Source organism: Bidens hawaiensis, unplaced genomic scaffold (assembly GCF_021521415.1).
Source record: "Bidens hawaiensis isolate Kalapana, Puna unplaced genomic scaffold, B.hawaiensis_p1.1 tig00024661_1, whole genome shotgun sequence".
In the NCBI taxonomy this organism is placed as follows: Eukaryota; Viridiplantae; Streptophyta; class Magnoliopsida; order Asterales; family Asteraceae; genus Bidens; species Bidens hawaiensis.
The window spans coordinates 16988-29593 of NW_027493905.1; the positions used below are offsets into that span (position 1 = coordinate 16988).

At 37.3% G+C, this 12606-nt stretch overlaps 2 protein-coding genes across 2 annotated transcripts; one reads left to right on the forward strand and one right to left on the reverse strand.

The window, feature by feature from the left end:
- The first annotated feature begins 6115 nt into the window (after nucleotides 1-6115).
- LOC143569835 (tubby-like F-box protein 7) lies at nucleotides 6116-8649 on the forward strand. Its single transcript, XM_077055648.1, has 4 exons — nucleotides 6116-6498; nucleotides 7442-7529; nucleotides 7654-7783; nucleotides 7854-8649. The coding sequence occupies exons 1-4, from the start codon at nucleotides 6139-6141 to the stop codon at nucleotides 8416-8418; spliced, it is 1143 nt and encodes a 380-aa protein (XP_076911763.1). The 5' UTR covers nucleotides 6116-6138; the 3' UTR covers nucleotides 8419-8649.
- A 692-nt stretch (nucleotides 8650-9341) lies between these two features.
- LOC143569832 (multiprotein-bridging factor 1b-like) lies at nucleotides 9342-11148 on the reverse strand. The gene is made up of 4 exons (XM_077055644.1): nucleotides 10951-11148; nucleotides 10210-10293; nucleotides 9783-9865; nucleotides 9342-9692 (listed from the first exon to the last, which is right to left on the reverse strand). Exons 1-4 carry the CDS (start codon nucleotides 11084-11086, stop codon nucleotides 9573-9575), a joined length of 423 nt encoding a protein of 140 aa, XP_076911759.1. The 5' UTR covers nucleotides 11087-11148; the 3' UTR covers nucleotides 9342-9572.
- Between the last annotated feature and the right edge of the window lie 1458 nt (nucleotides 11149-12606).

A 12606-nucleotide genomic window follows, 5' to 3' on the forward strand; every position in this document is an offset into this window, starting at 1 on the left:
CAACGGGTCAACTACAGTCAACTACACATCTATAAGAAAACTAAAATGATTTATAAATGCCCAAAATGAACGGAATCAAATTGAAAACAAGTCAAGAAAAGGGTGATCCACACAAATGGAGGAAGATCAGGGCTGACTTTGTGGCAGGGCCGGGTGGTCAACTGACCTGACATGATACCCCAATAGGCCCGATTTTTTTAAAAATTATATATATATATATATTTGAAAAAATATGTATTCGTAGTGTTTTAAACTAAATTATTCAACTAATTTAAGGCTCAATTTTTTTATTTATTTTCGACCTAATTTTTTTTCACAATTCTTGAAGATGACAGTAAAGAAAACAAAAGTCAACTCATTTATGTAAGAAAAGATAGTTCTAATATGATTATGCATTGGTCTCTCTCCTATATGACCGTCATAATAAAAATCAAATCAATGGTCTTGATTTTCATTTTCAAGCTCTTTTAAACATGGTCAAACTTGGTTTTTGGACATATCACAACGGACTTTATTGTGATATTCTAATATGAGGGTTAGCCTGTCCTATCGTGCATCGTCTGTTGAATACAACAAGTAATGCAAACCAGTCGTACTAGTACTAGGCAAAATTTGCTTTCTCTCCTTTTGATTATTTAAGCAAAACCTTTCTCACACTTTCCTTTGAATTACTTGCAAGACAAAATATCTATATTATTTTCATATTCTAAAGGATCGCAAGTGATATTCAATTAGACTTTCATGTACATATTTAAGTGATTCATAAAATAATTTCACTAACGGTATAACTTATTTTAACAACTTATATAGTAAACATATTCCTATTGTTAATGTTTAAAAAAAATTGTGTAAATAGTTATTAAACAAGGAAACTAATGGTGTTGGTGGACTCCACACAAAAAAACAAAGTACTTAAGACCACCAACTCAACTCTGATTGCTCCGATAAATGGTTAAACGTTGAAAGTCATGTATTCTGATTCGACGTCAATAGTGACTCTCAAAAGTTTGTGTTGAACACAAGGATCAAGTCCACGGTAGCACGTGGTTGAGCGAGGGAATACCTATTGTCCAACAAGCAAAGCCCTCACTCACCCAAAAAGTTATAGTCTCATGTGCAATGAAGGAAAGAAGTGGAGCGCCATACCAATTTGAGCTTCTAAGCAATCCACAAAATGTCAACTCAATTCAGCAACCACATGTCAGACAATCTAAACTTTTCTCTTATTATATACTTTCGATTTTACTCAGAGCATAAGAATATCTATCTTATTCTCACATCAGAGGCTGATCGCAGAAGACCCTGTATGTGGTGAGCTAACAATTTGTTCATTTTGTAGAGCCCTTTAAGCGTTTGAAGCCTTGAGATCTATACCACCCCTCTTATTATTTGTTGTAGCAACAAGTTGGCACCCATTGTAACACCGCGTTTTAAACCATGTTAAGTTTTAGTTTAATATACCATTTTTATAAGTTTAGGGACTAAACTTGAATTTTCTGAAAATCTTTAACCATCGCGATACGCGATGGGATAGGTATTAAGCCCATCGCGTATAGCGATGGCCTTGCACACAAACCAATCTTTGGGCAGCGTAGCAATACGCGATGGCTCAACTAAAATGACCATCGCGTAGCGCGATGACCTTGCTGAGTCACCAAGACACGTGTCCAACCACGTGTCAACACGTGGCACGATATGACAGGCCACGTGTCAAAAGAAGATAAGGCGGCGTCAAAATGCGGCGTCGCGATACGCGACGAGTTTGAGAAAAACCCATCGCTTATCGCGATAAGACTCTGTTTCTGCCTATAAATAGAGGGTTACAGGATTGAGCCTCATTCATCCCATTACACCTTCATTTTCACACACACAAGCATAGGGAAACGTTCCCTGTTGCCGTAGCAAGCCGACGTGCTTTTATCTCGAAGTTCGTGCAAGAATAGAAGTTATAAACGAGCTAGCAATCGTACAATCGAGTAGATCAAGATCTTGCATTTTTCTTATTATCATTCTAAGTATCCAATCTAATGTAGGAGTTATGTTTAAGTTATTTGAATTATAGCTTAGACAATCAATCGAGGCTAAGGCCTATAACCTTGATCGTATTTTATAAACATTCACAAACAAGTTTTCATAAACGTTACTTCATAGCAAAGTAATGTTAACAAAAAATATATTTTGACGGGCATGTAGTAATTGTAAGGGGGATATCACTAGTAGTGAATTTCTTGACTAAGGAAAGCAATTCGTACAAATCCCAATCAACTAAGGGACCCGTTTACTTACCTGGAGAAACTTACCAGCGTGTTATAACCTATTAAGCCAAAGCATGCTATATCAAACGTCATATAAAACTAAGTGTTTTCATTCACAATCAAAGATAAACGATTTCAAGGTTAAGCCTAGCAATCATAGCTTTATCAAGAAACACCATTCAAAACATTCATACAAAACCTATTTATGTAGAGGTTAAATATCAATCTCAATCAATCAGTCAAGGTTTTCAACACCGACGGTACAGATGAATACGTTAACCTTTTCAATCAATCATAACATATTTATACTCGATAAGATGAACGGGTGTTTGTCTTAATGAGTCAGTCAACGTTTACATGAGATTACGTGATCTCTAAAACGTTATAATACAAGATAGAAAATAAAAGCAACTCAGACCGATTACACATGTGTCTGGATCCATACATAACTGTTCAGCCTAAACAGTCAAAGGCTACATGGTCGCGGGCTAACAGTCATAATTAGTTCTCCATGATGGGCTACGTGGCTCGGGGAACACTTGTGTGTGTGGGGGGTAGTGGTACAAATCCCAAGAATGAAATACTTCTTGTTGAGTGTACAGAAAACTATATTTGTATTGTAATGATTATTCAAATTATTTTATGGAGTCATGCGTGTTCATCAGCACATAGCTGACGTATTTTGCCAACCCAATGCAGGTAATTAAGCATAAGTAGCAATAGAAAGGATTGGAGTCTATATGAAGATAGAAGCGCATACAAGATGGCTCCGTTTTTTATAAACAAATCCTTGTATTATGAAACATATATTTTGTAAACTAATACTTGGGTATTTAATTCCCAAGTAAATTTTCAATGTGAATTAATATTATATTCAACCTAAAGTCTTCCGCTAAAATTAACACATAAACTCTGATATATTTATAAAACAGGTACCAACTTGTGGTCACACGCTTAGGCCCTAAGTCGGGGTGTGACACCCATCGTGGGACTACGCTAACGTTTTCTCATAATCCAACTATCTTTTCTAAAGTTCGTTCTCTCATGACGAGAAAGACACTCCAAATGAAGTTACTTCTCCAACTCAACCAAGAAGTTCATTACTTGGATCTAACCATACTTCTCTGATCGGGCTAGGAACTAATCTTCGAGTTAGATGGAGTCTCTATCAAATCCTCGCTTCAAGACTACTCAATTTTCAGGACTCCTCCTCCTTTTAGGATGATAAATCATTCACCCATATTCGAAATTATACTGCTAGTAGAACAAATGGATCCAACTCCCTATAGAGTCAGAAACTTCTTCTTATAGTTAAGAGACTTAATTAACAACTATGTCATCGAACAACACTCGAAGGGTGTGAGGGTTAGGCTTGACTATAGTAAATAGCTTGAGACTATTAACCCCGTCTTTCATGATTCTAGAAACTCTAGAGTACACAATGGAATAAGTGATAACTTCCATGCTACTGGCAACTAGCATGATCACGAGTTCGCCAATTGTAGTAAGTCGCTTCATTCCTCTGACATACTTGCAAGTTTTCACATACCCTAGGTTCATACACCATCTAAGTGAGTAAATGGTCGTCTTCATATGAATTATTTTATTGGTGTTTACCTCTAACGACCGAATTCGTGTTAACTTGTCTCAACACCCGGGGTTCACCGATCGTTTAATTCCAATAACTTAACAAACCTAATCAACACATACCAAATTCACATGAACATAAAAGTAGCATAAAATATACATTTATGTAAACACATGGATTAAATATCTCCCTTACAAAACAAACAACTTTATAAAAAGTTATGCTTTCTTTCCTTTTTCACACCTAAACACATTAAGGCTGAGGGGTGTGGGGCTTCAGCGGGGGCGCGAGAGCCCCTCCAGCACCACACCACCGGGGCGCGAGAGGGGCGCGAGAGGGGCGCGAGCGCGGAATTCAAAGCAGGCGCTAGGTGGGTCGCGGGAGAAAGGTGGCGTAAAGGAGCATTGGGGTGCGTGACATAGCCGTTGGAGTGTACACAAATGAGCCGTTGGGCTCTTTAATTTAATAAAAAAAAATTATTCTTCCTATATATAAACCCAATATCACCTAAAACAATTACCACACCTAAAATCACATAAAACAATTACCACAACTTCAAAAAAAAACCCAAAATCAACCCATCTTCCAAACTTTTTTTTAAAAACATGTCTGGAAATTGGTACCCAAACCTAGATTCAGGTTATAGTTACGACGATTTATGGTCGTCACCAGACCAATCGATGTTTTTTTCGGGGTCGCAAGAAACATCCGGCTTTCAACAATCCAACATACAACCGTCTCCTAACTTTGTTGTTCCGGAGACACAAGAATCACACGGTGATGCTACGGGAGCAAGAAGACGCGTCCACCGAAAAAAACAACTTGCAACGGACGGGCCGGGACCGGCTTCGACTCCGAGGATGAAACGGAAAACCACTCCGTGGTCATCGGATAAGAAGGAAGCCTTGTGTCGGGCTTGGATAGTCATTTCTGAGGATCCGCGTTGCGGTAATTGTTTTAACGTTTTTAATAATGATTTTTAAAAAAAAAGTTAATTAAAAAAGTTAACTGGAAATCTAATTTAATTATTCATTTTGCAGCCGACTACCAAAAAAGCAAGGTTTTTTGGATAAAGGTTAGGGAGACGTTCTATACGCTCGTTGGGAGTACAGAGCGAAACGCCGATATGATTTCGGGTCGGTGGTCCGAAATCAGAAAATTTGTCGGCTTGTTTACTAATCTTTTCAACAGGAACGCCGGTCGTATGAGACCAAGTGGCAGTGATGATTTGGCGGTTTACAATTTCACTGTCGAAGAGTGGAGGCAGGAGTGTTTGCGGAGGTATGGGACGGTGAAGACGTGGGACGATGTAAAGTTGTGGGAGAGGTTGAAAAGGTGTTCCAAGTGGGTTGAGCTGGTGGCGCCGGACACTGATGCGGAAGTAGGGCCGAAACGGTCTAAAACTAGTTCGTCTGGAGCGTATAGCACTACTGCCGGGTCGGATTGCCGCGTTGGATTCGACCTAAACATTGCGGGGGAGGAAACGTCTTCACCGCCGAGGAGGCGGCCATTGGGACGGGACGCCAAGGGGAAAAAACCGGCTGAGGGGGGAGCCGTAAACATCGTCGATCTTGTTGAATCCCTCAATAAATTCAACAAAACCATGGAGGTGGTCTCTAATGACAAAAAGGAAAAAAGTCGAATGAGAGATTTGGACTTCCTTACAAGAGACTTCAGTAACCTAAATCCGGTCGATCAAATGCTGATAGAAAAGCAAAAGGAACGTATCCGAAAGAGGTTGATCGAAGAAGACCAAGCCGAAGAATAAGAATAATGTTTTTTTAGTACTTTAATTTTTTTTTATTTTTAGATATTAATGTGTTTTTTTTAATGTGTGTTTTTTTTAATAATTTATGAGTTTTTTTAATAATACGTTTTTTGAATATATTTATAAAAAAATAAAAAAAAAATCCGCTGGAGCCCCTGCTGGAGCCCCTCCACACCAGGGCCAGGGGCTCCAGCGGGGGCTCCATCACCCATCTTATCAAGTTTCTCTCTCTGCCACACGTCACAATATTATTGGCTGGAGCCCCCATTCGCGCCCCCGTTAGAGCCCCCACACCCCTCAGCCTAAAATTAAAATTTAACCCGAGATCATCATTCATTCATGTCTTTTACATCACCAAAAAGTACAAAATCCAGACCTAATCACTAATCAGTCAGTCCGTCTGTCATCCTTCGTTCACTAACGGACACGTCACGTAGACCTTCTCCTTACAAATCCCATTTCATTTCATTTCACCATTAATTTCACCGTTGAACCTATTTCTTCTTCTTCTTCTTCTTACCAAAACGATGTCGTTACGACGATCATTCCTATCACGCCGAATCACCAGCAGATCCAGATCACTCAAGGACTTCTTCATATCCTCCTCAGACACTCTACAGATCAATTCACATGACGTGTCTGCTGACGTGTACCGGAACGATAACAACGACGACGTATTATCCGAACAAGACTCGTGGTCTGATATGTTGCCGGACCTAATTGGAGAGATTATTAAGCGAGTGGAAGCTAGTGAAGACGGCCGGCCGTTTCGCCGGAGTGTGGTGGCGTGTGGATGCGTCTGTAAGAAGTGGAGAGAGGTTGTTAAGGACTTCGTTAAACCGCCGGTTCACGCCGGGAATATTACGTTTCCGTCATGTCTCAAGCAGGTAGTATATTGTAATTGATTAATTAGGTTTTGGTGGATTTGTGATTTATTATTTAGTTGATGAGTTTTGTATTTAGGTGTTGGAAATTGGGGGTTATGGAATCGAATTTGTTCAAATTGATTTTTATTAGTGTTTTTAGTGCAATTGTAGCTGATTGCTAGGTAAGTACTAGAGATTAGGGGTGTGCGTGGTGCGGTTGGGTGTGGTTTTTGGTTAAAACCGAGCCGTAAACCAAAACTTCGGTTTTTGGAGTATTTGAAACCGTTCGGTTTCGGTTTTTGCCATTTGATCTTGAAAATTTTAGGTAAAAAATATAGTTTTCAATTAATAATTAATTTAGGTATAAATAATTTTGTTAATTGTAGCATAATAAACTGTTAAACATGTTAGCAAAAATATTTGAGTTACATGTTTATTAAATTCTTATAAATTACTTAATAGAAAATATAAAACAAAAAACAAAAAATTTAGGATTTCAGTTCGAATTTTTCGGTTTTTATGTTTTATGCAAAACCAAATCCGAACCGTTAGTTCGGTTTTTACAAACACATAAAACCAAACCATCGGTTTTTTCGGTTTGGATTTTTCGATTTTTTGGGTTCTGGATTGGTTTTTCGGTTTCTTGCACACCCCTACTAGAGATTAAGGATTATGAAATAAAATTTTCTAATTGTAGATATGTGTGTATCTCGGTAACTGTGTTGACTGGACTGGGATTTCTATGGTCTGTTGGCTTGTTTTTGGTTTCTGCAAGTTGATTGTAGTTGATATTTACATTTTACAGTAACTATATAGTCACTTCTAGATGATTGAAAATGTATAACTGGAAGTGGTGTAGACTGATAAAATTGTTGGGCTGGATGATCAGTCATTTTAGGTGAATGATTATGTTTAAGGTGGTGTAGTAGTTAATTGTCTAACAAGTTGTATGGTTTTGTTGCAGCCTGGTCCACGGGATGCTCCACTTCAGTGCCTTATAAAGAGAAACAAGAAGAACAATATGTTCTGTCTTTATCTTGCTGCTAGCTCATGTGAGTATAAAGCTTGCTTAATTCTCTTTTGTGGTTGATATTTGTAGAACCTAGAATTGGCTAGAGACATATATGTTTGCCTTCGGTCATTTTAAATCATAAGCACAAATTATATTTTTGGCAGCATTTACAGAGAAGGGTAAGTTTCTCTTGGCAGCACGTAGATACAGACACGGTGCTCATACAGAATACATAATATCACTCGACCCAAATGATCTATCTCAAGGAAGCAATGCTTATGTCGGTAAACTGAGGTAAGATAAATAAAAACATCTTATTTATGATCAGTTATTTTATTAAAACTTTTCTTGTTTAAATCTATAGCTCGGATTTTCTCGGCACCAAGTTCACAATCTATGACAGCCAGCCGCCACACGATGGTGCAAAACATTCCAGCAGCAGGCGTGGGCGGAGGTTCACAAGCAAGCAAATTAGCCCACAAGTGCCAGCTGGCAATTTTGAAATTGGAGAAGTGTCTTACAAGTTCAACCTTTTGAAATCTAGAGGTCCAAGAAGAATGATATCTTCTTTAAGGTACCCTGTGCCCGATGAATCTCAAGAAACGGAACCGAAGTTGACAAAGTCAAAATCGGTTGCTGGTGCTCAAACTGTATTGAGAAATAAAGCGCCTAGGTGGCATGAGCACTTGCAATGTTGGTGTTTGAATTTTCATGGGCGGGTGACGGTGGCATCGGTTAAGAATTTTCAGTTAGTGGCAACAATGGACCCTAGTCAGCCTGGTGGGAAAGGTGATGGTGAGACTGTGTTGCTTCAGTTTGGAAAGGTTGGTGATGATATGTTTACAATGGATTACAGGCAGCCGTTGTCGGCTTTTCATGCGTTTGCTATTTGCTTGACGAGTTTTGGAACAAAGCTTGCCTGCGAGTGACGAGGTTGTTACAATTGTTGTTTGTTATAATGTGTGTGTTAACGGGTGTTGGGTGTATGTGTTGCGTTTTTAGAAACTTCTTTGCCTTGTTCTTTAAACTGTGTTTTGATTTTTAGGATGTATAGATGTATATATGCATGACCGAACATTAATTCTTGTGAGACTCTTTTCTTGTGGGTTTGTAAGTGTTGATTAAAGCATGAATGTTTGTTTTGTTACTTTGTGACAACTTAATGGTTAAAGTGATGAATGTACAGTTGCTGCTTGCTTTTAATACATCTGATGATTATGCATAATGTTTTAGGAAAGATGATATGCTTACACATCTCGGTAAACACCAGCACTACATACAAATGTCTATATTGTTTCTATAGTTGTGGGCTTGAAACTTTAAAGGTGTAGGTTAAAACACATACATGTTTTGTTCTCATGAGTGATAACTTGATGCATTATTTGATACCTGGGAGGCTGGGCAAAAGAAAATCATTTGTGATTACAAATCCATGCCTCAGTTGATACTTGTGATCTATACAATATCATTTTGTGACCAAATATAAATCAAAGAACATAACTGTTTATAACTCGCATGTATGACAGGGCACAGGAAGAAACGCGTGTTGGTTAATACATGAAAGTGTTTTCGTGCTCACGAATGGCAATTAGTGATCAAACATAACCAAAGGGTCATGAACTAATTTTTGCAAAACATGACCGATGGTACATTACTAATGAAATAATAGAAAAAAGAGAATCAATTATGGTTAACCAAAACCGTCTAATGTGTCGCATTTAAAACGTTGTTTACTTAAAACTGTGGCTCCGTATTGAAGATATATCGCATACAAGGCAATCACTATATCCTAAGGGGAACCCTATCTTAAGTGTCAACACCACAACACATTTAACAGTACTTATGCACGATCCAGCACCAAAAGTTAACATAGACATAATGGTATTAAGCATTTATGATAAACACATCAGAGCATCTTAAGACTAGTCAACACCCAAACATAAAATCCACAATAACAGAATCCATGTTCATAAAAGAAGTGGTCAAATCAAAGTAAACAAAAGGTTTTGTGCACCCCCACTCCTTTATTTTCTTCCATTCTTAATTAAAAGGGACCTTCATAGAGCTGCCAGCTGTTACTGTTCTATTTCTTACCCCTGAGTTTCACACCAAGGGCCCGTTCCAGTTTAGTGATAATTTGTTGATTTGGTATAGCCTTTCCAGATTCGTACTCCTGTATGATCTGAGGCTTCTCGTTAATCAGCTGCAACAATAAGATTTAACATAAATTTCTTCGATTAATAATTGTAACTCATAAGTCTATATGGGATTTTTAAAAACTGGATTCACTAACCTGAGCAAGTTGAGCTTGAGTAAGCTTCTTCTCAGTACGACCCTGAATGATTGCTTTCTTCAATTCAGTTGGTACCTTGTCATCTGTTATAAACGAAAATCTTGTTATGAGTGAGGGTAATATAGTAAAAATACATTGATGACCTCTTCTCATCTTTCTTTATTGATGAACTAGAACTTTCAAAATTCAATGTAATAAGATTGAAAAAGGACATCAACAAACATGTAGCATATGTATGAAGATCGATTCTTCAAACTTCTACCAGGTCAGCAAATTGAAACAATAGACAAACATCATGACGATGATGGCACACAATAGGAATGCAAATTACGTTACACAGCAATCTATTTCTTCTTTATAATAATAAAAAAAATCAAAGTTTATCATGGTAACTAGATATATTCAAGAAGGACTAAGAAATACTCACGGGAGAGATTTTCAGTTTCTTCATCAAGTTTTCTAGTGTTGAGAGAAGTACTGCTAGACGCAGCCTTGTTTGAACCCGCAGCAGCTGCAAGCATAACATAAAGACCATGATTGAGAAATTAAAAATACCTTACACATCTAAACACACAAATCAGCTTCTGCATAAGCAACAAATGTATCGCAGTCTCAAGATTTTTGTCTGCACACAATGCACAGAAACACCTCAATAAAACAAACAAGCAAAAGTAGTTAACCAATCACTTGTTTTCATTATGCCCAATTGACCATGAACTTTCACAGGCTTTGATACTCATATCAACAGGTTCTTTTGCGGAGAACACACGATAATTTCTCGAAAGCCAACAGCCATATACATATACAATAAAAAACAGAAACTCTTGAAGCAATGAACACGTAAAACGAGCAAATTTCATAACTCGTATGTCATATGTCTATGCACAGTTCAATTATTAAAAGCCGAAGCATTGTAGCAAACTATATTAATAAACAAATAGCATATAAATATACTAGCTGAAACCTAAACCCTAAATTAGGTCAAGAGAACCAAACAGATACAAATTAACATCAAAGACTACTACATGTATATAAACCAGTAAATAAGCATCAATAAGTGAAAAGCAAAACCCTAGGTCAATAAAAAGCAAGTCCTAAATATATATGATTAATTATTATTATTAATTCGAAGCAGATGATGAAAAAAGAGGTTGGAATAGAAAGGCACCTTTTTTAACAGTCTCGATCTCGGCACCGGCGCGACGGGCGGCGTTGACGGCTTTCTCGTCCTTACGAGCGGCGGAGGTCGGAGCTTTCTTACGGATCACCACCGGCTCCCAGTCCTGTGCGATGTGGCCTGACATCTTTCTTTCTTTCTTTCTTCTCCGGTTACGGAATAATAATAATAATCAATTTGTTGGATGGATGGATGAGTACGAATAATAATGTTTGGATACATCACTTGGGTTGGGGGTGAGTGTTTAAATATAAAGGTGAAATGGGAATATCATCCATCCGGAGTGTTTGGTAACAAGGTTTAACTTATTCTTGTTTACATGTGCTAGCTAATTTGTCCCAAAACTACCGCCAGGTTCATATACATTGTTATTCAGATTTTGATTAGTTTGGGTAATCAAAAACAGGAGGTGTTAAGCTCAAGTTCTAGCTGTAACAACATATAGCTTTTAAGTTGGATTAGGAAGTTTTTTCACCTGACTGATGTACGAGCTTTCTTTCAGAGACATGTCAACGTAGCACCTCTTGGTTATTACTCAGGAAATAGAGATGATTGGGTGGTCAGTGGCCGTTAGTGATCCAAATTTTTATTAAAGAAGTAGCTTATATGATATATCACACCCTCAAATTTCAACTAGCGGGGTTTTACCGAGAAACGTGTGACATACTAGGTGCTAGTCACTTGCCATGCTGAACAATCATTTAATGTGCAAAAAAAATGTCATTTATTATTACTCGTTAACATGAGAAAATACATTTACATTGTAAGTTGCGTTTGCGGAAGCGTAAAAGTAAACGGTTTAAAAACAAAGTACTCCATCCGTTCCATTATAAGTGTCATAGTTTGACTTTTCAAGTCTTTCTTTTGCAACTTTGACCGTAAAATTTTTGTTCGTGTCATATAATACTTGATGAAAATTATATCAATGTAAAATACATTTAAACCCCAATCCATTCATATATTTTACATCAAGTATTATATAACATAAACAAAAATATTGTCGGTCAAAGTTAAACAAGAAAGACTTGAAAAAACAAACTAGGACATTAATAATGGAACGGAAGGAGTAATATTTTGTGCTCAAACATGCACAACTCAGCCAATTGTAAGACAATGTGAGATAAGTGTCAATGCAATAATGTAATTCTAAGCTATACGTGTAACGTGTTTCTTAGCATACCTAGCGATCTGGGCAAGTATAAATACTTAAGGGTCAATACGATGTTGGTGAGTTCATAAGTTATATATGACATCTAGTACAAACTTGTGATATATAAGAAATTACAAAAATCTAAAACAAAACACTATGTTTTCTCTCATAAAATAAGTATGTGAAAATCTTTGTGTTTTCTCATAGAAAACAAGAAAGAAAAGTATGAACTCACTTAGTAACACGTGTAATAGACTTTCCTCAAAATCAAAAGAATGCACTTGACTGCTAACTTTTACATAGTATAAATGTGTAAGTGATGAGAATGTGTTCAGCAACATATGACCCTAAGACTCACACACAAACTTGACCCAACGACTAATTGGTGATTGCAATTAATGTCAAAGGTACAAAAAGGTTCTAACATGTATCCACACATCAAATCATTACCAATAAAGCAAGTATTTACCATACCACTTAAACTCTGATCAAGCAAT